This window comes from Camelus ferus, chromosome 3 (genome assembly GCF_009834535.1).
Source record: "Camelus ferus isolate YT-003-E chromosome 3, BCGSAC_Cfer_1.0, whole genome shotgun sequence".
Taxonomy (NCBI): Eukaryota; Metazoa; Chordata; class Mammalia; order Artiodactyla; family Camelidae; genus Camelus; species Camelus ferus.
In genome coordinates this window covers 228602-252436 of record NC_045698.1, presented here as the reverse complement: position 1 = coordinate 252436, position 23835 = coordinate 228602, and the positions used below count along the sequence as shown (strand labels likewise).

The window sequence follows — 23835 nt, the reverse complement described above, 5'->3', positions numbered from 1 at the left end:
TGACTCTCCTTTTATTTATTTTGCTTTTCTTTATCAAAATTAATAAACATAATGCTTAGCTCACTGAGTTTCAGCCTTTTTTCTTTTACAAATAAACACTGATGGTTATTTATTTCTAAGTATTGCATTAGCTGCATCCCACGTATTTTGATTTGTAAATATTTTCTAAATTTTATCATGTTTTCTTCTTTGATCTACGTTATTTATAAAAGTTTTTATTTCTAAATATAAGGGTTTTCAATTCATCTTTTTTTATGGATTTCCAGCTTAGCTGCCTTGAGGGCTCATCAGACGTTCTTCATGATTTTGTCTTTTGAGAGTTACTGAGACTTGCTTATTGACTAATAGGTTTCCAGTATATTTACAAGTTCCACATGGGCTTGAAAAGATGTGAATTCTGAGTTTCAGAGTGTAGTGTTTTTGTACGTCCATCAGATTAACCATTTTTGTATTCTTCAAATCTTCTATAATATTTACTAATTTTATTTATTTGATGTATTAAATATTGAGAGAACTGTTTAACATCTTTCTCTCTGATGATGAATTCATATGTTTTTCCTTATAGTCCTGTTGATGTTTTATATTTTTGAGGTTATGTTATTAGAAGCACACAAATTTAAGATTTTTATTTGCTTGATGAAATAAAAATTTTCATCATGACTAATTATTAAATGATACTCTTTCATGATCTCCAGTAATGTTTTTCACCCCAAATCAGTTTTTTACGTTAGTATAGCTTCATCAGATTTCTTTCAGTTAGTAGTTTTTTTCCATTGTACCTTTTTGTGCCTTTTGTAAACAAAAGAGTAACGGAGTAATCCACTCTAATAACCCTTATCTTTTAGTTGGCATCTTTAGTCCATTTACATTTGCTGTAACTAGTGACACATGGCATTTTGTGCTTTTTATTTGATCCACTCTTTCACATTTCTTTTTTCTCTTTTCTTGTCTGTTTTTCTTTCGACTGGTTGTATTTTCTCATTCCACTTTTTTCTCTCCACAAGTTTCAAAGTTAAACCTCCTTTCTCTTGTTTTGATGGTTATCCCGGAAATTTTATTATGAATTAGCTCATCAACTTCCAAAATTAATTAATACAAGAACTGTTGGAATCTTAACTCAAACATGCCTCTTCAAATGTATGTGCTATCAGAGCTAGGAACTTCTTTTCTTTCTTTCTTTTTTTTTTTGTTTTTTTGTTTTTTTGTTCTTCCAATATGCCATTATTATTGATCTATACAATCAATGTTTACCTTGATTGACACATATAGTCACCACCTTCTCCCTCATTCCTTCTTGCAAGCTAAATCTTCTCTTTCCTCTGCATGAAGTACATCCTTGACAATTTCCTTTAATAAGTTCTCTTTGGGTTCTCAGCTGCACTTAGTTTTGGTCTATGAGTATTCCTTAGTTTCCTGATGGCTGGTCGGTACGTTTGAAAGGTTTCAGAGCTTCTACCCTGTATTTTGGGTGCTATGGTAGGAAGGCTGACTGGTTGCGCTCCACTGTGCCTGCTGAAAGTGGAAGAGACTGTGTGTTTGGTGGCAGATCTTCCCCACTTGACTCTAAATTCCAGGAGGTGGGAACCATGCAGCTCTTCTGTTTACTTGCATTATAACAGGTTGTTAATATGGAACTTTTCCGTCTGAATCTGAGCCAAGGACCCAAGATGACAGGTGCCAACTACACCTGTGGCCCAAAGTGAGCTCCCAAGTGACCTCAGCAAGGCTGCAAAGGAAGCACCAGAGGTGAGAGGTGCTCGAGGCCAGGAGGAGGGCTTCCTTGGAGGGCTGTGCTGTGCATCAGGAGGAGGGTAGGGGGTGGGGGTCCCTCCTTGCCTGGTGCCCAGTGAGAAGGGCTTCATGATGGCTCCTCAAGGGCCCGCCGTGTGCCTCCTGAGGCTGCTGGGGCACTGGAGGTTGGTGTGTCTCTACACTCAAGAAACCCAAGTTGGGCTGAGCGTGGGAAGTACCTCATGCCAACCATGGTGGGTCAGATATGCTAATTTCCAGTGGAGCAAATGGACCACAGTGTCTAAACGCTGGCCTGGGGTGTCCCAGGTCCTCGAGGGAGCCAGGGCACCTCAGAAGAGGCTAGAGGCACCATATGACACCCAGGCTAAGGAAGGAAGGCTGCCAGTGAGGCTGGACCCCAGGGAGGAGCAGCCTAGTGCACCCCCGGCCCCACCGGCTGGAACACCATTGCGGGCGGGCAGAAGGCTCACACTTGAAATGCTTTTAGAGTTTTAACTGTTTGGCCAGACTGATCACACTGGTATCAGTGCCTGGAAGACGCTAAATTACCCAGAAAGTACCAGAAAAGCCTGGGGCTGTTCCAGTCCATCCAGGGGCAGCAAGAGGAAAAACCAAAGCTGCTTTTTGTTGGCCTTGAGCAGATGTGCCCTTGATGGACGCTGGTACCAGCAGAGTGGACAAATAAGTGAGGGAACCAAGCGCCTTCCCCTCCCCGGCCAGACTCGGAAGCAATTAAGAGATGATGGGAGAAACAAAACAAGCACGAAATGACCCAGGGCGATCTTTCTGCCTGGGGCCCGGGGTAGGAGGCAGGTGTCCACACAGCAGGGCCGGCTCCCTGCTCTGAATGCCCTGACAAGACCCAGGACAAGTGTGTCTGTGCTGGAAATGGCCCAGGGAGGGGAGGCTGTCTTCCAGGAAGTGAGAGTGATGAGGGAAGGGGCTCCCGCAGCAGCTGAACAGCTGGAAGGTGAACGCTGCGCCAGTCCACCTCACAGCCCCAGTGGGGAGGGATCCCCCGAACGCTCCACATGCAGAGAGGGCACTCAGGCCCCAAACCTCCCTCCTCGCCACAGGGCCTCTTAGGCCCTCGACTGCTCTGACAAAACCCCGCTTACTTTCTCACAGCCTGGAGGCCAGATGCCCAAGCTCAGCTCCCAGCCAGGGCTCTTCTCCGGGCTGCAGACAGTCGCCTCCTGACTCTGCCTCCGGGACAGTGCGCACAGGACAGAGAGAGTCAGAGCCTGGGGCCTCTTCTTATGCAGACGCTGATCCTCCAGGACCTCCTTCCACCCTGATTACAGCCTAGAGGCCCCGTCTCCGGTCTAGCCACAGTGGGGACAACACCTGCCCATCACAGGGCTCATCAGGGAAGGATAACTTCAGTGAAAGCTGAAAATTGGTACAATTTAGCTTAATAATCACATACACTCCACTGCCGGGTCACAAGATCTTTAACAGTCTCAAGGAGCCCTTCACTTCTAACATGGCAACAAATACAGCATCCTGGGAGGGGGTCTTGGGACATGGCTCACGAAGCGAGGGCTTCTGGACCTTCCCACCAGCTGGGGTGAAGCAGATCCCCAGCCCAGGCGAGCGCGGTGAAGGGGTCGGGGCGCAGCACCGCTGCCACGGGGCATCTCCAGGTTCCCCCAGGAGCTTCCTCTTCCCTTCTTGGTTTTGCTTACTGACTAACGCCAGGCCTGGGTGGACCATGGGCACCAGGTCACTGCGTGCAGGTCCCCACTCTGGGCACTTATCCCTCAGACCTAGTGAGTCTCCCAGCTTCTGCTCTGGGAGGGCCAGCCCAGCTGACTGACCACTGGGCCTGCAAAGGAGGCACTGGGGCTCTGGACAGTGAGATTTGCAAGAGTGGAAAATCCCTCTGCTTGTACCAAACAGAAGTTCTTTACAGCTTAGAAGTGCCAGCCCTCATTTGATGCAAAAACCAAACAAATTAATTTAAAAAGCCCACTGCCTTTTAAAAATGTATGAAAGTCAACACTAACACAAACATTACAAGCAAATTTTCAGGTCATTGTTGCCCGTGGAGGTTGGAACTTTCCAGTTCATGTCCTTCTCAAAGCTGACGTTTTATGGAAGCTTTGATGAAAGTAGTTTATCCATTTCTGAGTCAGGAAGCACAGATTAAGATCCAATTTTTATAGCTTGATTTTTTTCTGACTTCACAGAGGAAATTAACTCAGGAAAATGTTTTAGACTTTTCCCTAAATTGTACAGTTTGAAGGGGTCGCAGAGTTGGGAATCCCCGGGAAGAGAGGGTGACGGAGAAACCAGGGTCGTTATCTCACCGGGCCGTGACAGGCGGGGCCGGCCCTCCCGCAGCCCAGGGCTCAGCAGGCCTGCCGGGCATCTGCATCAGGGTGGGGGTGGGATCCGTGGGGAAGTGGGGAAGTCACTCTGCTTCTGGTTAAGAAGAACCAGGTGTTCAGGTGGACACCCGCACAGCTGCCCCAACTCTTGGAAACAGCAGAACCAGAGCCTTTCCAAGACCGCCAACCCTGGCCTCGCTGGGCAGAGCTGGACCTGAGGATGTGACCAGAGAGGAAACGACCCGCCCCCCTCCCAAAGTCCCAGATGCAGGTGGGAGTGTCTGTGGGAGGAAGGTGAATGGACAGCCCCAGCTAGGCAGCCCCCAACCTGGCCTGAGCTGTCCAAACAGGTCACTGTGCAGGCCCCTGGGCATGGATATGGGGCCTGGGTGTGGGGAGACACAGCCCCAGGAGCTGGAGTCCGGAGTTTCTGAAGGCTGGGCCGTCTGAGAGGCCTCCTAGTCACCCCTTCGAGGGGCTCTCCCCACCTCGGGCCCCCCAGCCGGGCTTTTGTGAGCCCTACTTCATTTGTTTCCAGAGGTGCATGTCTCTGATGAGACAGAATTCCTGCTGCTCCTTCAGCCCTATCCAAAGTCGGGTCCCTGGGCCGCACCAGGCGCACGTGGGCATGGTTGTTTCAGGCTGTGTGCGTTTGTGTGGTCGTTCGCTCACGTGAGAAGCTAGTGGGCTTTCGGCAGTGGTTTGATTAACCCGCGCTGTCTACCCAGCAGCCAGCAAGACTTGGGTCTCTAGGTCAAGGAGCCTGGATTCCACCTAAGACCACAGCAGCGCTGAAATGATTTTCTTTGCTGTTTTACACATTTGAGTTTTCCCTACCTAAAAAAATCAATGCATTTTCAGTCTGACTTTGGAAACCTGGAAAGTAAAACAAAACTCCTGCGACCTCATCTCAGAGATAACCTCTTAGGCTAACAAGCTTGTGTGTCAGCTCCGGTGGGGGCTGGGCAGGGTCCACAGAGGGCTGTGGGGAGATGCTGAGCGCTCACAGGGCTTTCCACTGGTGAGGCGCAGGGGCCTCCCCAGCATCCCCACAGCAGGGCCCCCATGGGACAGAAGCCCTCTCCCTAAAGGGACACAAGAGGGGCTGTGAGAGGCCTGCACGGGGCCTCCACCCCAAGTCAGAAAGCTGGCCACAGCCCCTGGTCTCCCTGAAGCCCCGAGGACCCAGCCTCCGGCACTGAGCCCACGCTGACCTGGACCTGCGTGCCCATGACCCCACTCGGAGGCCCCACTGGCCATTGGCACTGACTTTCAACTTGAGCAGCTCAAGCAGCTGTGGGGGCTGGGAAGCAAGCCAGCCCACGTCACACAGAGTACCCCACAATCCAAAGATGTCCTGGTTTTCCTGGGTGCGTCAGAGGTCCAAGTCCCCGGGCAGCCATCCCCAAAATCCAGGAAATGCCAGGTGCTTTTGGGGAGCGACAGGACACTGTGGGCACTGGAAGGGCCCAAACAAAATTCCGGCTGAATAGGGCCAGTGGGACACATGGGGGAACACAGGACCCTTGGCAGCTGCAGAGATTCAGAGGCAGGACCCGCAGGGACTTCGTCACTGCCCACAGAGAAGAGGGGGCAGGCGAGAGTCCTGGTGCCAGCATGGTGGGGCACGGACGAGGCCCCACTTCAGATGCAGGAACGCAGCAGCAAGGGGCCCTTAGACGACTCGATGAGGGGGCTGCCTCAGTGAGGCCTGCAGGCTGCACCTCCCTACCACCTCTTCCTAGAAGGCCACCAGCCCGCACAACCCTCCTGGTAACCTACCTGAGTTCCTCCCCCACGGCACCTACCGTCCTCTGCTGTCCTCCAAACTTACTTTTCCAGAAATGTTTCCTAAGCTTGTGCCTCCAGCCACAGGGGTCTGGGTGATGGACCCCCAGATGGCACACTCCCAGTCCAAAGGGAAAGAGCACAGCCTACGAGGGGCACCGACCTGGGCTGGGTGCTGGGTGAACTACAGGCCAGGCCGGGCCGTCAAAGCTCAGCCCCCATCCCCACCCTGCGGTGCTCCCAGGGCCTGTGTGGGGCAGACACAGCAGGTGTCACAGGGAGCAGGGATGTCCCCGGGCCAAGCCCCACTCAGCAGACGCAGAGCCCTGTGTGCTCCGCCTCCCCTCAGGGACAGACGGCCTTTCCATGGGACATCTCAGCACACGCAGACCTACTTTGCCAGCAAGGGGTCCACATCTCCGGGCAGAGTGGGGCACAGGTGAGGGGCTCCAGGACCCTGGACATTCAGACAGAGGCCAGAGGCAGCCTAAACTGCATCAGAGTTCCCACACGGGGCTGGGGGGCTCTCAGAGGCCTGCAGTTGCAGAAGGGTTTGGGGATCCTGCTTCGTGAAGGAAAATGAAGGCCAAGGTGGGGCCCTTCGAAAGGGCTGGCAAGTGACGGCCTGGCTGGAGCACACAGCGGGCAGAACCGCCTGGGGACGCCGGTCTCTCTCAGCGGTCTCTGGGGGAGCCAGGGGTGAAGGCAGGCTGCCCTCCCTCTCCCAGGGCTGAGGAAGCCAAGAAGGTGCAGTGGCTGAGTCACACCTCAGACACATCGAGTTCGCAGGATTCCCAGGCCTGGCAGCAGGGGTGGGAAGGGGTTCGGGACCGGGTCCACATTGCTCCAGGGCCTCAGCCTTGCCAGCCGGCCAGCCTCACTGCAGCCCAAGGTGTCTTCCGGCAGCGTGAGGACGTGCAACAGTTGACTCCTATTGCCTTTTGACAGAGCAAGAACTCAGCAGTCTGCCGCAGTCCCCACCATGCCCTACTGCCCCTACCTGCCCTCCTTAAACTTTTATCTTACCTGCTCCCGAAGACCCACAATAATCATGATTTTGTGAGAGGTTCAGACCTAATTCCCAGTAATGGCCACGATCATGGGTGGTGACAACCACACTTCCTCCTCAGGAACTCAGCCCGGCCACGCGGGGAGTGAGGCTTGGCCTGGAGCACTGGGGAAGGGCAGGTACCCAGAGCCACTGCAAGGCTCTGACACACCGGGCCACCTTGTGCAGAGGGGCTGGTGCCCGGCTGGAACTCAGCTCACGGCATCCCCAGGACAGGCAAGGTTGGGAGGAGGCCCCAGGGCCCCAGGGGCAAGTGAGGCCAAGCAGGGTGAGGGCCGGTCCACGCCTCCCACCAGGTCTGCTCCTGTTGCCCAGCCTCAGCACTCCACCTCCGAGTAGTTACCCAGGACGAGAGGCACAAACTGGCCCAACCCAGCGACGCTGGGTGGGACCCACGTGAGAGCCAGCTGGATGCAGGTGGGCACAGCTGAGTCCTACCTTGGAAGAAGCTCTTCACCCTGAGGTAACTGACACTTAGACGCAGGACCGAGAGCTTGTCCAGCTTAGAGATGATGTCAGGTGGGAGTGGCAGCAGGCTGGCCAGGTGGTCCAGCTCAGCATTGAGGCGGTCCCGGTGCCGCTTGGAAGGGTTTGACTTCTCAGCCCCCACGGCAGGCCTCCTGCGGGGAAAGACCACAGTCAAGCACAGACTCCCCACCCAGAGCCACCGCCCTCAGGTGGAAACCTGTCCCAGGCGGTGACCTTATGAGAAGCAATCAGCTTCAGGATGGAGCACCGCCAGGAAGAAAGTGCCACGCAGTACGGAAGGGCACCCATTCCTGAAGATGCACAAACTCAGAAACCACCAGCCACACCAGCCACGCCAGCCACTGGAAGGCAGTACTGGGGGGAAAGCACAGAGAGACAGGGGCCAGGCAGCAGGAGAGCTGTGTGACCCCAGCATGCTTCCTGGCCTCTCTGTGCCAACTCTTTCTGGGGTGGGAGCAACACAATGGCCCTGACAGACAACCTCTGCTTTGTACTGTCAGGGGCTGAGGCCACACAAAACCACAGAAGAGCCTGCAGCTCCAATCTCAGAAGCTACTTCTCTTTTTAAATTTGATTGATTGATTGATTGATTGATTGATTAAATTTGTGGCTGATTTAAAATTTTCTCTTTAATTGAGATTAATTCACATAAAATTGTTTTGAAGTGTACGGTTCAGTGTCACTTAGAACATTCACAGTTTTGTGTAACCACCACCTCTGTCAAGTCCCAAAATATCTTCATCACTCCAAGTAAGACCCCACCCCCACCAGCATTTCTCTCCATCTTACCCTCCTCTCAGCCCCCAGCCACCATAACCTACTTCACATCTCTAGGGCTTTCCTGTTTCAGACATTCCACGTAAATGGAATCACACAACACAAGGCTTTTCATGCTGGCTTCCTTCACTTAAGATCATGTGTTCAAGGTTCACCATGGTGCAGCCTTTGTCAGAGCTTCACTCCTTTTCACAGCTGAGTAGTATTCCACGGCCCATGAACTCTGAGGCCACAACTTTACGCCACGTTATGTCTCCACCAGCCACACCTCACAGCCTCACCTACACTCGCTATTCTCCTTCATTTTTCATAATAGCTGTTCTCATAGGCATGAAGCAGTGTCTCATTGTGGTTTGATTTCCATTTCCTTAACAAACAGTGAAGTTGAGCATCTTTTCATATGCTGGTGGCCACGTCTGTAACTTCTGTGGAGAAATAGCTACTGAAGCCCTTTGCCCATTTTTAAATTGGGTTGTTTGTCTTTCTGTTGTTGAGTTGTAGGCAAGCTTTATATACTTGGGATATTAGATCCTTATCAGAGATACAATTTGCAATTATGTTCTCCCATTCTCTGGTTATCCTGTCACTTTCTGCTGTTTCGTTTTTTCCCTTAATGAGGCACCTACACCAACATTACTCACACTGCTAGCCAAAATTTAAATAGGCAGGAGGCCTGGGGATGGACTGAGCAGACTCCCGTGGGGACTGGCACTTGCTGGCCAGAGGAGAGGCCCACCCAAGCAATGAAAGACACTCACAGCTTCCCCAGAAAACAAGTCAGCACGGCAGGCAGGGGCGGGGGTCAGAGAAGAGGGGAGACGGCTGGGCCCAAATCTCACCTCTGTGCGGACCTGCAGGGAGCAGTCGCCCACTTGCCCACCCCCCGCCCCTGACAGGCTGTGCCTAGGACCCGGCTGAGCCGCACCTGCCCTCCGCGCCAACCCCGTGGGGCACCTGGGAGAAGAGGCAAACGGCTGAAGAGATGGGTGTCGGGAGAAATGTACTCCTCCCAGCTTCTCAGAACACCTGGCTGCCCCTTCATGCAGCTCCAGCCCCGGCATCGCCCTCCCCAGTTCCAGGGCCGTGGCCAGGCCGGTGAGCAGGGTGGGGTTGAGGGGCAGGTGGGGGAACTTCCAATTCTCCAAGGCGGAGACTCAGCAGGAGGTGAGGGGACAAGGATCCGGCCCATCTGCATGGGAGCACAGGAAGAGCCGTGGCCAGCTCAGGGGAAGGAGAGTGACAAAAGGAGCCAAAAACATAAAATACCCGGAGGAGTCTAGCAAAAGACATCCCAGACACCTAAACTGAAGCCATGAAACATTGCTGAGAAAAATGTACAAAGACACAAATGGAAAGATACACCATGTTGGTTGACTGTAAGACCCAACATGGTGAAGACGGCGTTACTCCCAAAACTGATCTACAGAACAGATCACGGACCTAAATCTGCGACATGCCGTGGAACTCTACCAGAAAATATGTGAGAAAATCTTTGAGACCTTGGAGTAGTCCTGGGACTCTAAGGACACGTTAAAAAATCATAAAAGAAAAAATTGATAAATTAATCTTTTTCAAACCTTTTAAAACGTCTTTTGAAAGTCACCATTAAGAAAATGAAAAGGGAAGCCAGAGACTGGATAAAAATATTCACAAGAGGCTGTATCCAGAATATGTGAACATCTTACAGTTCCACAAGCAGACAAAGAACCCAACAAGAAGGCAGGCACAGCACGCAGACGAACACTTCACCAGAGAAGATATATGGACATCAGGAAAGCCCATGAGAAGACACAACACCAGGTGTCACCAGGGAAACGCAAATCAAAACCACAGTGAGCTACCACCACACCCCAGCAGGACTGCTGGAGCCAAGACTGGCCATCCCAGGCCTCGGTGAATGTGGAGGAGCTAGAAACCTCACCCACGGCTTCCAGGACTGTAAATGGTACAACTGCTCTGAAAACAGGTCTGGTGTTTTCTTAAAAAGTCAAACACACATCTACTCTGTGCAGGACCCAGCAATCACTCCCCTAGGTGTTTACCCCAAAGAAATGAAAACACGCAACCAGAGGCTCACACGTAGACGCCGCCGCTTCATTCACAACACCCCAAGCTGGGAGCAACCCAGACGTCCACCTGCAGATAAACAGACAAACGCGGTTCGTCGCACGACGGAGCACCACTTGGCGTAAGGAGGACACACTCCGTACACGAGCTGGGGAGGAGTCAGCAGCCCCATGGCATGGGGAGAAGCCCCAGCACGCTGCAGGATCCCGTTTATACAAAGTCCCAGGAACTGCAAACCAGTCTCCAGGGCAGGCGCACAGGCGAGGTCACCAGAGCGAGGACGACAAGGCACAAGGAGACGCTGGGCGTACGGGAGCGTCTTGATCTCGACTTCAGCAGTGGTTACTCAGGTGATCACACATCCCAAACCCCATCCAGTTGTGCACTTTAAATGGATGCAGTCCTGGGTGCTTTTGTCACAGCCCAGGAAAGATGGGAAACGCAAAGAAGAGAGGGCAGCCCCACCACTCACACCTCGTGAGCTCAGGCTGCAGACCCTGGAGAGCACGGACCCACTGCTGCACCCACACCCCACGGGAGAGGCTCCCACCAGCGCAGCGTCCAGCCCTGAGGGGCCTCGGGGAGCAGGTTCCAGGGGCCAGGTGCTCTGAGGACGGACGACCTCCACCTCCGAGGTCATCGAGGGCTCCAGGACTTCCATCACCCACCTGGAGAATGGGGCCAGACCACAGCCCACAGGCCCCGGTATGGTGAGGAGGCCAGGACTGCAGCTGGGCCATGGGGCACGGAGTGGTGGGTGCAGGGACAACCCAGAAGGGCTGTGGGCCTGGTGACCTGCACACATGCACACACCCGGCCTTCATGACACACAGACGCCAGCGCTCGGACAAGCCAGCCCGGCCACGTCTCTCGGGGCATCTGCAGGCACCGCCAGGGGAGGGGATGTGCTGGGGCCCTGTGTCCATGTTACTCCACTGGCTCTCACTGTCCCTCAAATCACAAGTCCAAATGCTCAGTGAGGAAAGCGCTGATTCTTCAGTAGGAGAACTGGGAGCAACCCGTGGCCGGAGGGGAAAGGAAAGAGATTCAGGCCCAACAGCTATACCAGGAAAACTGCAAGTGTTCAAAAGGTTTAAATATATATATATATTAAGGGATCCATAAAATTTTAGAAGAGATATTGGGAAAATTCTCATAAAATTGAAGCAGGGAAGATCTTTCTAATTGTGACATAAAATTAATTAGCCACAAAGGAAATGATTAATAAAGTCAACTTCATAAAAATTGAATGTTTTCTGCATGGCAGAGAACACCGTAAGTAACCTCAAAACTGGGGAAAGTTACCTGAAATACATTCAAGGATTAGTCTCCTCAGTGTCCAACAAATCGAGAGGCACAAAGACTTAAGCACGAGACAGAGAAATGAGCAAAAGTCAGCAACACAGAAAAGGGAGCACAGTGGCTGCCAAGCCTCCCGTGTGAGAAGAACATGCAAAGGCACCGAAGTCTGAGGCACACACTCGGCCGGTTTGGTGACACCATGGAATCACGAGGGCCTGCGCGTGCCTGCTGGGTCTGGCCTTGCGCTACTGCTCGCCAGCTGGTAACTGCTGCTGTTCACAGGTCCTGGGAGACGCTGACTGCTCACGGCTCGGCGGGCTGCGAGAGCTCCGCTGTCTGCCTCACCGACCCAGGTCCCCAAGTCCAGCGGGATGCGGAGGGTCTGGGCCGGGGCTGCAGGTGCAGGGTCTGTGTCCAAGCAGAGGGATCCACCACTTCCACAGTGATCCCCAAACGAGCCGGCTCGGCCTGAGAGGGAAGGTACCAGCGCGGCCACGGCGGCGGCCTCTCCAAAAACGAGCACGTGCCAACACCAGGCACAAAGCCACTCATGCCGCGACGTCTGCGGGACGGTCTGAGGGGCGCCGGCAGAGGGCTGGAAACCACGGGTCAGGGGGCACCCTGCACAGGCGCACAAGGGACTGATGTGGAAGGTCTAGGGCGCTGGGCGGGGTGTGTGGACGCGGCCGCTCCTGCAGAGGTGGGAGTGCACACGCCCACACCGCACCCCTGGCCTAATGCACTAACAATCTCAGCAGGGATCCAGGCAGGGAGTCTGGGGCACTTGGGCTGGGAGGAAGACTCCGTCCTCTCTGAGTCTGAGCACACGGAGTCTCACCTCTTCAAAACGTCAGTTAATAAAATTTATCGTTTCATAAAAGCATCTCAAAAGCTCATCTCAGACTCTGACATTGGAACAAAAACATAATAAGGGAGGGAGCTCCTTCCTCTGCCCCTGGACTGGCAGGCACCCCAGAATGTGGTGTACACAGTCCCCTAGAACTTGATGTACACAGCACCCCCAGGTCGTGGGGCACAAAGCCCCCCCAGAACACGCTGTATGTGGCCCCAAAGATCTCGGTGCACATGGTCGCATCTCTGGGTGACTGAGTTTCCTTACACACAGCCAACGCAGGTGACAAACCACCTTCTGAGGCCCCGCCTCCCTGGCCTTTGTCACCATTGTGGGGCAGGTGGTGCCCACATTGCTGCGGAAGTCTCAAAGGACCCTGCAGCCACCAGAGGCCAGGGGGTGGCCTGGGTCACAGAAACCCTGACCCACACACAGACAGTACTGCGCGCGTGCAGACACACACACACACACACACACACCCATAGCCCCAGCCACCAGTGGACGTGATGCAGGACCCCTGTTCCAGGAGCCGGAGGCAGCCTGTGGGCTCTGGGAGCCACTCTCTGCTGACCTCCCAGCAGGGCAGTTCCAACACCCCGGTTATTCCGGCCACGGCTGTGGACCACACCCTTGTGGCCCTCAGCTCCCCTGTGCCAGCCACGGGCCGTGGTGCTGTGTCCTGGGGCTGGTGGAGGCTGGGCCTGGGCGTCCCCTCCCTACTCTCTAACTCAGCCTCCCGGAGGCCCATGACCAGGAGGATGAGCCCCTCACCCCATCTCCTTCCACTTGGGGCAAAGCCCAGAGGCACTGCGGGTGTGTCCAGCTGGGGACGGCCCCAGGGCAGGGAGGGGCCGGTGCTCACCCAAACAGGCAGCTCAGCCCTCGGTGTTGGCTTCTGGCCACAAGAGGCTGGACCTCACCTTCCTGCCGGAGCCCTCGTCACCACCAACCCAGGAAGAAAGGCCAGGCGGGCTCCAGCTGTTGGGAGCCACGCACACCCGCCCAGGCCCACTCCTGCTGTCGCCGGGTCCCTCCCTGCCGCAGGGAGGCTCACCCTCACTCGCTTTGTCCCTAGAATTCACTTTTCTTCAATGAAAACACAAATGCCTCCCTTTCATCAGTAGCAGCAGAGACAGAAGACATGATACTTTACTGTTTCTGAACGGGCTTCCTCCTCTTCCTCCCCGCATACAAGCACTCCCCCGGCGGAATCATCGTCTTGGGCCCTAAAAAAGGAAGGGAGCATCAAGTTGGTCCCATTGAAGAGCTCCCCGTGTCCACACCACTCTCAAACCACCCAGACGGCAGCCAAGGTCAGTGGAGGTGCCCCAGCCCCAGGCAAGGCATGACTCTGTCCCCTGCAGCGATGACCGAGGGCGTGGCCAGCATGAGCCTCACACCTCCCCCACTCGACAGGAAGATGCCCAAGGGCCTGGCGAGGACACAGCCCTTCACTGGGCAGCAGCACGGCCCCCAGCCTGGCCCCAGGACCCACACCACCCCCTCCTATAGAGAAACAGCCCTGTGCTCCCAGAGCCGATGGCAGATAAGCTCCCGGAGCCACCAGAAGACAGAGGAACTCCACAGGCATCCGGAGCAGGACACGCGGCCACAGAGCGAGGACTGAGTGCTGGGGCAGGGTCTGCGCAGGCGTGTGGGGCCGCGTGCATCCTCTCAGTGCTTGTGCCCCATCCACGCCCCTTCCGAGGCCCCCCTTTATGGCCCGGTACTTCCTCTTCTCTTCGTAAAATCTCTCCTAACTCCACAATGTTTCCACTTATGCCACTAACTCCCAGCTGCACGAGCCCTGCTGACCACCCCTGCTGGCCTCCACCAGCAGTGCTGGACGCAGACAGCTGACCCCGAGGAGCAATCCAGTGTCTGTGCCCCAAGCTGGTCAGCGCACCCATCACCTCAAGGAGGCCATCAGAATCTTGGTTTTTCCCGTGCAGTGAGGATGTCTGCTCCCTCACAAATGTCCTGCAGACCAGTCGCAACTACTCAGTGCCAGGCTCTGGGCCAACAGACAGGGAGAGGAGGTTAGGACCCCTCCCCTGGTCTCAAACACATGCAGCCTGGACAAGGAAGCACATTACTCAAACACGAAATTTCCACTCTGTTCAGAAAGTGCAGTGAAAACGTCAGAAACATGTTATGGACCCACCTGAAATATAAGAAACACACTTTGTAGACAGCCAGTCACAAAGGATGTAGACTCTTCAAACAGCAGACACAGACTGAGTGAAATGTATAGACCACAGCGTCCAGCAACAGCAGAGCACGCGGTCTCTGTGCATGGCCCAACCATCAAGTAGACCGCATTCTAGGATCGAAAACAACCCTTAACAAAGTTGAGACAATAATAACCATACAAAGTATGTTTTCTAATAAGATGGAATTAAACTAGAAAGATACATGGAAAACTTCCAACTATTTGGTAAGCAATCTGCTTCTAAGTAACCATGGGTCAAAGAGAAAGTCTCAGAGAAACTTAAAAATGTTTTGAGCTGAATGAAAATATAACATATCAAACTTCATGGGCTACAACTGCGTGGTCTGATGGACACTGGCAGCATTAAATGTTTACATTAGAAAAAAATAAAGGTTTCAAATGGGTAATCTAAGCTTCCACTTTAAGTAACTAGAAGAAGAGAAAATAAATCCACATCAGCCAGAAAGATGAAAACAATAAGGAGTAAAAATCAGTGAAACTTGGAATAGAAAAAGAAAAACTGATGAAACTGAAAGTTGGTTCTTTGAGAAGACTAACAAAATGAATAGGCCTCTAGCCAGACTGATCAAGAGTGAGGAAACACAAATGACCAATATTAGGAGCAAAAGGAGGGACATCACTACAGATCCCACAGATGTTAGAAGGACAATGAGAGACACCGCCATGAACTTAGCTGTGTCCCCACAAAAGTCATACGATGAAGCGCCAATCCCCCACTTGACTGTACTGGAGACAGGGCCTTTAAGGCGCTGGCCATGGTCAGAGAGGCCCTGACCTGCTGGAACTGTTGTCCTGACAAGAAGAGGAAGAGACAGGAGAGCTCTCTCTCTGCCATGTGCAAGCCAAGAGGACAGCTCTCACCAGAAGCCGCACCAGCAGGCACCTTGACCTCGGACTTCCAGCCTCCAGACTGTGAGAAATAAATTTCTATTGTTTCAGCCACCCGGTCCATGGGATTTTGTTATGGCAGCCCAAACAAAGTAACACAAATACTATCCCCACAAAGTCAACAATTTAGATGAAATGGACCAATTCCTCGAATGACATGAACTACCAAAACTCACTCAAGAAAAAACAGACGACATCTTTAGTCCTATATCTGCTCCACGACAACAACAGCCCCAGGCCCAGATGGCCTCGCTGGTAAATTCTTCCGACTCAAAGAAGAAATAATAATATCGACTCTCTACCGAAAAAATTAAAATTAAAATTAAAATTAAAAATTAAAATTGCCAACTCATTTATAGGTTCAGCATTACCCTGATACCAAAACCAAAGACATTTTGAGAAAACTATAGCCAAAAATCCCTCATGAACATGGGCATAAAAATCCTCAATTAGATGCTAGCAAATGCAACCCAGCAACACATGAAGAGGACGATACATCACAAGCGGGGTTTACCCAAGGAATTCAAGGCTGCTCCAACAGCCAGAAATCGATCATTATAATTCACTTTATTAATAAACTAAAGAAAAATACATATGGTCATCTCAACACATAAAAATGCATTTGATAAAATCCAAATCCATGCATAATAATGAAAAAAATCTTATCAAACTAAGAATAGAAGGGAACTCAACCTGATAAAGGGCATCTACACCTAACCTACAGCTGACATCACACCTAGTGTGAACTTAATGTGATCCAGACAAAGACCGGACATAACCCTGAGATCACAGACAAGACAAAGATGTTCTCTGTCCCCTTTCCCATTAGTGTTCACAGACAACGTGATGGTCACACAGAAAATTCCAAACTTTTGCTAAGACAAATCTCTTATAACTTACAATAATTGAGTTCAGCAAGGTCACAGGAAAAAGGACAACATGAAAAAGTCAACTGTGTTTCTAAACACTAGCAATGAAAAATTGGAACACAGATTTTTAAAAACCAGTACCATTTACAATAGTACCAAAATAAAAATTAAATATTTAGGTATTTCAAGAGGTTTAACATGTGTAACTGGGAACTTAAAGAATAGGAGGGTAAAGGAGGTGACACAGAAAAAAAATGTAAGAAATAATAGCAGAAATATGTCCAAACTTAATGAAAACTGTAAATCTACAGATTCAAGTAGTCAATGAAGATACATGCACCACAATGTTCACAGCAGCTCTGTTTACAATAGCCAAGACATAGAAACAACCTAAATGTCCATCAGTAGATGACTGGATAAAGAAGTTGTGTTATATTTACATAAGAGAATACTACTCAGCCATAAAAAATAAAATAATGTCATTTGCAGCAACATGGATGGACCTGGAGGTTGTCATTTTAAGTGAAGGAAGCCAGAAAGAGAAAGAAAAATGCCATATAATATCACTCATATGTGGAATCTAAAAAAAAAAAAAAAAAAAAAGACCAATGAAGTTATTTACAAAACAGAAACAGACTCGCAGACACAGAAAATAAACTTTTGGTTACTTGAGGGGAAAGGGGTGGGAAGGGATAAATTGGGAGTTTGCGATTTGCAGATATTAACTAATACATATAAAATAGATAAACAATAAGATCCTACTCTATAGCACAGGGAACTGTATTCACTGTCTTGTAGTAACCTATAATGAAAAACAATATGAAAATATATGCATGTACATGTATGACTGAAACATTAAGCTGTGCGCCAGAAATTGACACAACACTGTAAACTGACTATACTTCAATTAAAAAAAAATAAAAATAAAACAACATAGACTTACATCCAGAAAAAAAAAGAAGTCAATGAACCCCAAGCATCAGAAACAGGAAGAAAATTACCCTAAGACACATCATAATGAAATTGCCCACAACTGGCAAGAAGCAAAATCATCTTAAAAGCCGCAGAGAAAAGAGCACTGGGCACAAAGAGCAGAGGCCTGTGTGAGGGCAGACGCCACGCCAGGAACACGGAGGAGGGGACGGCGGGTCGCATCCTCAAAGCACCGGCAGAGAAGACCTCAACGTGAAATTCCAAATCCTGCGAAACAACCTTTTAGAAATGAAAGTTAGTAGAGACTTTCGCAGACACACACAAGCTGAGGGAATTCATTGCCAGCTGACCCCACTGTAACAAATGTGGAAAAGTGTCTTTCAGGCCAGAGGAAAACGATACCAGATGGTCACATGGGTCCACGCGACGGAACAGAAAGCACAGGAAGTGGCTACTGCGAGGCAGAAACGCAGGGCTCGTCTTACTCTTGAAATAGCTTTAAAAGAGAATTGACAGTTCAGACAACAGTGATCACAACGTGTCTGGGGCTCATCACACACCCAGACGTCCAGGAGTCTCGGCGGGAGATGCGGTAGCTCCGGCCGAAGCGTTACCCGCCACTTGGTGCTCGGTACTTGGTGCTCGGTACTGGAGGCCGGGCCGGGGTCTAGGCAGCTTGTCCAGGCCTGCTCCACTCGGCAGGCTGGACCCTTCCAGCTCCTCTCCTTCCCAGCCAGCACGGGGCACCTGCCAGAGTGAGGGCTTCTGGTTCCTAGGTTCCAATGTGTCCCTTTGTTCCTGCTCAGCTCGGCCAGAGGCTGGGAAACTCAGTGACCATCTTCACATCCCAGGGGCTGAACACACCTTCTCAACGAGGCCTGAACACCCAATATCTGGGGTGCCCCCTGGGGGTGCTTCCTCAATCCCGAGATCCTCCTTTCACTGTTGTAGTTAATACTTCTTTACATTAATTAAAGTCCCTCAGTCCAACCCAAAAATTAAGTAAAAACCATAAAAAGCTGTTTTTTTTTTTTAAGTCCACACATTTTAGGGACACAGGCTCACCCATGGGAGGGAATGACTTGCCCGCGGTTCGCTTGATCCTAATCCAGGGAGCAGCTGGGGTGTGAGTGACACCGGCTCAGCCGCTGTTGGTAGCAGGCCATCCCTGCTGCTTGATGAATACGCTCAGTATGAATTCTCTCCACTCTTGTAAAAAATTTGAAATTTTCCAAAATAAAGTTTTTTAAAGTATTGAAAAGAGAAATGTGGTATAGGAAGAAACACGCAGTGGTCAATTCATTTTCAACAACAGATCATTCAATGCAGAAAGAGAATTGAGCTCTTCATCAAAAGGTGCGAGACAACTGGATGTCCACCTGGAAGGAGTGAAGTTGGACTTCGACCTCACACTGGTTACAAAAATTAACCAAAACTAGCTAAAGACCTAAGTGTAAGAGCCAAAGCTATAAAACTCTTGGACAAAACACAGGGCTCTATCTTCATGATCTTAAAGATGGTGATGGATTCTTACATATGTCACCAAAAGCAAAGAAAAACTAGGTAAGTTGAACTTCATCAGAATTTAAAACTTGGGCTTCAAAGCACACCATCAAGAAAGTGAAGAGACAACCCACAGGTGGGAGAAGATACTTGCAAATCGTGCATCTAAGAAGGCTGTAGTGTCCACACCGCGTAAAGGATGCTCAAAACTCAGCAAGAGACAAACAATCCGATCAAAAACGGGCAAAATATTTGAACAGACATTTTTCCCCCAAAAAAGTATACAAATGGATTGTGAGTGAATGAAAAGGTGCTCAACATCCTTAGCCACTGGAAATGCAAGTGAAACCTGCAGTGAGACACCACTGCACACCCACGAGGATGGCTAAAATGGAAAACATTTTTTAAATGGAAAACAGTAAGTGTTGGTGAAGATGTGGAGAAAATGGGACCCCTATGCTTTGCTAGTGGGGATGGAAAATGGTGCAGCTGCTGTGGAAAGCAATTCAGTATTCCCTCAAAAAGTCAAACATAGAGTCACTATATGACCCAGCAATTCAACTCACAGGTGTGTGCCCAAAAGAACTGAAACGTATTCAAATAAAGCCTGGCCCACAGGTGCTCACAGCATCATTATCCACAAGAGTCCAAAAGTAGAAACAACCCAAATGCCCGTCAACTGCTGATGGAGAAACAAAATGTGGTCTATCCATCCAGTGGAATACTATTCAGCCACAAAAAGGAATGAAGCTCTGATGCACCTGACAACACGGATAAAGCTTGAAAGCATGATGGCACATGAGAGAAGGCAGACACAAAGGGACACAGATTAATTCCACTTACGTGAAAGGTCCAGAACAGGCAAATCCATGGAGACAGAAAGTGGATGAATGGTTGCCTGAGGCCAGAGGAGAAGGGAGTGGGGAGTGCCTGCCTAATGTGTACAGAGTTTCCATCCAGGATGAAGAACACGTTTGGGAATTAGATGGAGTGGGCAGCAGCAATAAACTAAATAAACACCACTGAGCTGTAAACTTAAATGGTGAGCTTCGCGTTTGGTGAATTTTACCTCAACAAAGACAAAGAACACAAGTGTGTGTATGAATATAAATGAAGTTTCTGGGGGGTGAGGAGGAGGGGCTGGCAGGAGAGAGCATCCAGCCAGGCGGGGTGCGCATTCCGGGGGGCTGTGCACACCAGGCAGGGATAGGCTGCAGCGGCAGGGCCGGGGGACCAAAAGCAGGTTTTCAAGCTGCTGAGGAGGATGTGGCAGAGGAAACAGGAGAGGTCTGGAGAGATGAGTTGGGGCAAGTAAGCCAGACCGGTCCCGGTGGCCGCAGGCTGGAGCAGGAAGGAGTGAACCGATGCTTCGGGAGGGTCCAGCTTTCTCGGTCTCGTCCTGAGCCGCAGCCACCACGGAAGCGGCCTGCACTTCCCTCGGTGGATGGAGCCGCCTGCAAGGCCGTCCCGCCTGCACCACAGGGCTCCTCAACTCACACAGGAGAGGCCATAGCCTGCACCAGGCCAGGCCGAAGGCCAGGGATGCCTCCCCGCACCCTGAGAGGAGCTGGGCACTCAGCAACCCACTGGGCAGCCCTCACGGTCAAAGGGAAAGGTGGCAGCTGACCTCCCCAGCCCCAGGAGACCATCCAGGTGCAGAGCAGGGGTGCTGTGCCGTGGGGGTCAACGCAGAAGATGAGGAGGGGTGGGGGGACACTTGAAGGGGAGGCAGTGCCAACTCCTCGCTTTCCTTCATCCAAAATCCCCTCCCCATGGCAGGAGCTGAGATGGGACCCAGGTTCCAGAGCACAGCCCCTCCCCAGCCTCGCACTCCGCCTGCCCAGGGGCCTACACAGCCACGTCCCCTTCATGTCTCCAGCTCAGCGTTCAGAATGGCCCTACAACACTGGTTGTGGCAAAGAGCAGCTGGGCAGATCACATTCTCCAGGTGCCCTGCTGGGGTCGGGGAGAAGTCAAAGGGGCAGCAGAGTCCCCTGGAAAAGCCACAGCTTGGGGTCCGATTCTGGCCGAGTCCTGCCCTAGGAATCCTAAATGTAGGCTCCATTTAACAAATACTTGTGCACGCCCCTCAAAAAGATGAAGCCCCTATTGGATTGGACCAAACTCCCCACAGAAATGTGCCCCTGAGGCAGGATGGGCGCCAGCCTCCACAGACGCTCTGAGCAGGCTGTGTTTCTTGAGAAATCTGAACTTTTATAAGAACCTTTTGTGGTTTTCCATTTTAGAAAACACACATAAGCAAAAACCAAAAATAAAAGAAGCCCCATGCCCCGCAGCGGTGCCCGGGTTCCGCCCCGGTGTGTGCTCCCCAGTCCCCGTTCCACAGGGACCAAGAGGGAAACTCCATCGGTGCCCACCTGGAAGTCCTCATCCGGAAACAGGGAGCCTGCCAGCCACAGCTGCTGGATGGCTAAGGCCATCGGCACAGACCCGTCAGGGCCGCACTGAGTGGGTCCTGAGACCTCCGCCACCACCATGGGGCTCCGGCCCAGAAGCCAGGCTTGAGGCCTTGATGGCGGACGCTGGGCGGAGGCTGGCCAGGCTCAGGAGCCCGCCTCCGCCAGAGGCCGCCTGCAGAGTGCCCCTGGGGGGTTGGGCTGCGGACCAGGCAGGGAGAGGGCCAGCTCACAGCTGTCTCGTACCCAGAGCTCGGGGCAGATGCCTCAGGGCACGCAGTCACGCACCCGCTTCTGCGCCTGGCCCCTGGAGGACAGAGGCCCTGCATGAGTCATGGGGCGGCCACAGCTGGAGACCCACTGGACCCTTCCAAGGTGGGGAGATGCCTCCAGCCCCAGTCCTTCAAACCAACCAGGAAAGAGGGAGAAACCCAAGGGCAAATTGCCCAAGGCCTCTGACCTCTGATGGGCTGGTCACCTGCCCTCTGGGCAGCCCCCTCCCCAGTGGGAGTCAGAGCAGCAACAACCTCAGGGCAGGTCCCTGAGGGCCTGTACCTCTCACAAAGTATCCATGATTTGGGATTTTCCACCACTCAAAGTAAGACATTAGGGAAAAAAACTTTATTGGTACCACTAACTGAAACCCAGCGAATTCCTGGAACAGGCGCCTTCCGCCCTTTCCGAGTGTGAGAACCAAGCCTGGTGCTCCCTGCCCTGAAGGAGGCCGAGCTGCGCACCCTCATTTCTGGGATACCAGCTAGGGGCCCTTCCCCACCAGCTGCCCTGGGGCAGCTCTGCGGGCCAGTTCGAAGTGCCCAAAACGTTTCCGAAAGAAACTGGGCCAAGAGCAAAGGGCCAGGAGCCCATCTCCCCCGACACGGGTGGGATCTGACGCTCCCGGGCAGGGAAACTGGGGGACCACGAACAGTGGAAGCGGACCGGCTTCCCTCAGAAGTCCAGTTTTTATTCTTAGGTGACTGCTGCCCCTTGGACCCCTGGCCTGGCGACTTGAGAACGGGAGCCGGAGGGAGGGGGATTCTTGGGAAGAGGGCTCTGCGCAGGGGTCTCCATCGTGGAGCGGGGCCGGCGGAGGACACTTACCCGGCCAGCGGGGCGCGAAGGCTCAGGCGCGCCCGCGGGAGGAGACGGCCCAGACCAGGCGCTGTGGCGGCTCGACTGCCGGCACTCGCATCTCGGGGACCAGGCGGCGGCTGCAGCCGCGGAAGGACGGCCCCACCCCGGCACGCGAGCCGCCCCGCCCCGGAGCCAACCGAGCCGGGGAGGCGGTAGGGGGCGCGCGCGCGCATCCCCGCCCAGGTCGGTGGTCCATGGTCCGTGGGCGCCACGGTGGGGTCCCGCCCTGCGTCTCTCGCGTCCTCGTGGTCTCCCCAAGGGTCTGTCGGCTCTGGGGTGCCCTGCGCCCCTCGAGGTCCCCGTGATCCCCGCGAGAGCCCCAGGCCCTCTGTTCTTCGCCCCTAGTCACCCGCCCCTTCCACCTGCACCCGCCGAGGCGGAGCGCGCACCTCTGAGTGCGGAGGTGCCAGGCTCAGGCTCCACTAGCCTCGGGGTCCCGGCGCCCGGATTCGATTATGTAGCGTGTCCTGCCCCGCCTGCTCCAACTGGGTTGTTACTAGAATCAAAAGGACTAAAGATTTTTACAATTAAAAACATTAATATAATACTTTTGACCCTGAACTTCCCCGGAGCCACAGGGCAGTATGTGCGAAATCTCAGTCTCGGCGTATCTGGTTCGCACCAGGCGGGTGAGCGGCGGTGGACGCCTGCTACGCCCTCCCGCGCTGTGGGCTCCCGAACCCCCCATCCCTTCTCCCGAGGCCTCCAGCGGGGCCCATCCCATCCCTGGGCTGCTCCTTCCCCCTCTTCCATGCTGACCGTCTGGCGGACACATCCTGACTTTGAAAGCACTCCCTTCCCTCACTGGGCTCCCATCGCATGACGACACCGGAGCCCCCGGGACACCCTGTGAGCCTGGCCTCACATCCCGGGGTCTCCGCCCAATGTCTGTGGGGCCCCTGGAGATCTCAGACCGATCTGCCGCCTCTGTCCTCACTCGGGGTCCTGCTTCGGTTACCCCCTCCGTGGTTCCCTGCGTTCCCTCAGCACCAACTGCTGTCCTTATCCAAGCCCTACCGACCGCGCTCCAGCGCCCACCCCCGACCCCTCCTCAGTCACTAGCAGCCCAGGGTGTCACTCCCGCACCTACCAGGCTACGAGCAAAATCCTGCCTCCGCCCAAAGCCCCAGCTTCCCTCCACACCTCACAGACCCTCACAGACAGCACGTGTGCCTCAGGACCTTTCCCCTTGCTGCCCTCATGGAAAGCTCGTCTCCAAACACCAGCGGGACCAGCTCCCTGATCTTGTGTCCTCAGAGAGAACGTCCACCCCAGATCGAAGTCCACGTTGTCCATCTCCTTTCCCTGCTCTGCTTTCATAGTGCATATTCCTGCCTGAAATGACAGCAGGTGTTTCTTTGCTCCTGCTAACAGGTAAACCCACCAAGTCTGTTCTGTTCACCTTTATCCAAGGAAGGACACAGCAGA

The 23835-nt window shown here is 52.8% G+C and overlaps 1 protein-coding gene across 4 annotated transcripts in view; it reads right to left on the bottom strand.

The window, feature by feature from the left end:
- AHRR (aryl-hydrocarbon receptor repressor) overlaps positions 1-22729 on the bottom strand; it is a 65082-nt gene extending 42353 nt beyond the window's left edge. For 2 of the 4 annotated variants that reach the window (XM_032469112.1, XM_032469121.1), the window contains exons 1-2: positions 22375-22729; positions 7381-7562 (exon numbers count right to left, since the gene is read on the bottom strand). In XM_032469112.1, coding sequence (XP_032325003.1) covers positions 7381-7562; positions 22375-22580 — 388 coding nt within the window. In that variant the 5' untranslated portion in view covers positions 22581-22729. Of the gene's footprint in view, positions 1-7380; positions 7563-13583; positions 13657-14594; positions 14754-22374 lie in introns of all 4 variants that reach the window. The other 2 variants (XM_032469128.1, XM_032469124.1) reach the window with 2 other exon arrangements.
- Between the last annotated feature and the right edge of the window lie 1106 nt (positions 22730-23835).